This window comes from Centruroides sculpturatus, unplaced genomic scaffold (genome assembly GCF_000671375.1).
Source record: "Centruroides sculpturatus isolate CEXI.00-Female unplaced genomic scaffold, Cexi_2.0 scaffold515, whole genome shotgun sequence".
NCBI lineage: Eukaryota > Metazoa > Arthropoda > Arachnida > Scorpiones > Buthidae > Centruroides > Centruroides sculpturatus.
The window spans coordinates 509,148-512,544 of NW_019384913.1; the positions used below are offsets into that span (position 1 = coordinate 509,148).

The 3,397-nt window shown below is 32.5% G+C and overlaps 1 protein-coding gene across 3 annotated transcripts in view; it reads left to right on the plus strand.

Moving 5' to 3' along the window:
• LOC111631705 (centrosomal protein of 57 kDa-like) overlaps window positions 1–3,397 on the plus strand; it is a 25,446-nt gene that overhangs the window by 11,271 nt on the left and 10,778 nt on the right. For all 3 annotated transcript variants that reach the window (XM_023376009.1, XM_023376010.1, XM_023376011.1), the window contains exon 4: window positions 1,438–1,581. In XM_023376009.1, the coding sequence (XP_023231777.1) occupies window positions 1,438–1,581 (144 nt within the window). The remainder of the gene's footprint in view (window positions 1–1,437; window positions 1,582–3,397) is intronic.

Consider the following 3,397-nt stretch of genomic DNA (forward strand, 5'->3'; position numbering starts at 1 on the left):
CTGGCAAGCAGCAAAACGAGTGCTTCGCTACCTCAAATATACTGCCGACTACGGAATCACATTCAAAAAAACAGGTAAACCACTCGAAGGTTATGTAGATGCCGATTGGGGAGCATGTCCGAATGATCGACGCAGCTACACAGGCTATATGTTCATGCTCGCAGGCGCAGTAGTGAGTTGGGAATCACGAAAACAACGTACCGTCGCACTCAGCTCAACTGAAGCCGAATACATCGGACTAACCGAAGCAGCAAAGGAAGCAATCCACCTTAAAAACCTTCTCTGCAACGTTCACTCAAGATCAGATCATCCCATAACGATATACAACGACAATCAGAGCGCCCAGAAACTTGCCAGAAACCCGATCTTTCACTCACGAACTAAACACATCGGGATACGACATCACTTCATCCGGGAGGCTCTCGAACGCAGAGACGTAGACATCAAATATCTACCGACCAGCGAGATGCCGGCCGACGTTCTAACCAAACCATTGTTTTCGAACAAGCACCGGTCGTGCGTCGCCAACATGGGTATCGGACCCATAGAAGGTCCACCGTGATATCAAATTGAGGGGAGGTGTCAATACTCTCGACGCAAACCAATTTGACCCACTAGAGGGACCTACCCAATAACCAAACAAAAAGGTTTTATGACCTTTTGTCTTAACTTGTTCCTTTGTTCGGACTACTGACTGTCGACACGTGCGGACGTTCGTACTACTGCTATGTAAAGACTCTTGTACTATAATTCATAGATTAAAGGAAGATACCTTAACCAGTGTAATATGTTTCATCTGAGTGTCTCTCCGCTGATTCTGAATTAACGACAAGATTTACTATTTATTAAAATAAAACAATGATAGTCAATGAAGTTGGTCTTTTTTAAAATTTGTTAGGTTGGTTTGAATGAAATTCTTAATTATATATTTTTTTAAATTATTGTGCTATGTTTGAATGAAATGAATTTTTTTTGTTTTACAAGTAATGAAAAGACTCCAAATTTGAATCATCATAACATTTGATAGCAATTCTGTCTTTTCTTCTTCTTGTCATTGATCACAATACTAATATTACTGCTATCTCTTTTTGTCTACTGAATATTGTCATTGGCAATTTTGAATTACAGTATTTTGGTAGTTTAACAATATTTGCTCTTTAATATATTTACATCTTGTATAACAGATCTTTAAATTGAATAAGAATAAATATTTTTATATGAAACAGAGTTTAAGTTTGTGTCATTAAGTTTAGTTTTCATCAGTTTATAGGGAACCATAGCATATATTCTGTATTACATATGACTTTAAACAAACTTTATTTTTAATAAAAATATCATGATTGAAAAATGATTAATTATAAAAAAGACAAATTTTTAATTATTTCATAAATGAAAATAAATATTTTTAAATAATAATTTAAAATGTTTTATTTTTAGTCAGAAAATATGATATCAAAGATTTTATTAGATATAAATAAAGGAAAGAAAAAACTATCAAGACATCCCTATAGTAAGTCAGTTGGCAAAGCAAGTAAAATTAGGGCTTGTGCAAGTAATAATGTGCCTTTCATTTTAGGAAAAGTAAGTATTTATATTATCAATTTATTACATTATAGAATGTTATAGTTGTTGATAATGTTTAGTGACTGAAAATACCAGTTTAATTTCATAATTTAATAAAAAATTTTGTTCAATTGCTTTTCTGTTTTCAATATTTTTGTTGATTCTGTATTACATATAAACATATGATGATAATTTATTTATATAATGTAGTATTTATTCTATGTTTTTGTAAGAAAATGAAGAATCAGAAAAAAGTATTGATAGAAAAATGAATAAGATAAGCAAGACAATAAGTAAAGATTGAACAAACAGAAAATTTCATAAATTTTCAATTGTTAGATTTTAACTAAAATCAAATAACTTGTACATTAACTTATTTTCAGTTAAAGCAACACTTCAGTTGACAACAATTCATTTACATGAAGTACTTTTCATAATACTGTAGAGCGTCGATTATCAGAATCAATTGGGGACTGGAGTGTTCCGNTTATTAGTACATATAAATATATATATTAATATATTAGTTAAATTTTGAAAGAGTATTTATTTATTTATTTTTTATATATGCATAAATTTTTAGCTCTAAAGAACCAAGTATCATCTTCAGAATCACGTTGCAAGTTGTTAGAACTACAGTTACGTCATCTTCGAAATTGTTTAGCACCCTTACTTAATAAAACTAGTGAAGATGAAAGTACTACAGAGGTAAAGATTGCACATACACCTAATGAATCTTATGTAAGTAAATATTATTCAAGAAGAACTGTATCAAAATCTCCAGAACTGTTTAGAAATTCTTCTGATAAAGAAAGTGAAAAGGATAGAGTTAAGAAAAGTGATGTGTTAAAAGATATTCATAAATTGCATAAACTAGAAAAATATTACTCAAAAGATGTATTGTCATCAGATAATGAAATAACAAAAGATACTGCAGAAGGATTTTTATCTAGTTCACTTGCTGAAAGTTCAAATATAGATGCACAAAAATTGAATAAGAGACTTCCGACAAAAGAAGTAAGGAAAATGCTTTTTTTTCTTTATTATTGAATTCATTAACAATTTAGTCAAATTAAACTTGTTAAATAAAAATTTGATTTTTTAATATATATTTTTAAATATTTACAAAATTTAGAAAAGTATTTAAAAACTATACAGACAAGCAAAAGCTACAATCTTCCTGTTATGAATTTGCATGAACTTTTGCCATCAAATAAATCATCAAAATGAGATCATTTGCTTTTAAATTGTATGAAATTAGTAATTAGTTTAAAAATGTGAATTTTGAATTATTGATTAATGTTCATGATGGCTAAATGAATGTGGCTTCATATTACGAGGTCTGTTCAAAAAGTATCGGACCTTTGGTCAGCAAAAATAAATTTATTGACTTTAAGGTACAAAACCCTAATCCCCTTCAAAGTAGTCTCCTTGGTAGTGTATACACTTCTCCCAGCGTTCCTGCCATTGCTGGAAACACTGCTGGAACGCATCTTTTGGAATGGCCATCAGCCGGTCCGTCGGATTCCGCACAATGTTTTCTCTCGACTAAATTCGGGTTCCTTTTAGCGGCATTTTCAGCTTGAAAAATAGCCAAAAGTCACACGGAGCCATGTGGGGAGAGTACGGAGCGTGACGAACCACAGGAGGGTTATGTTTGGCGACGAAAGCCCGAATCAGATGCGCAGAATGGGCGGATCCGTTATCATGATGGAGCTGCCAAGTTTTGATCGACCACAGATCCGGTCGTTTGTGTCGCACTGTATCGGAAAGACGACGAAGGACCTCCTGGTAGTACTCCTTTGCGATGGTTTGGCCTTGTGGTGCGTACTCACGA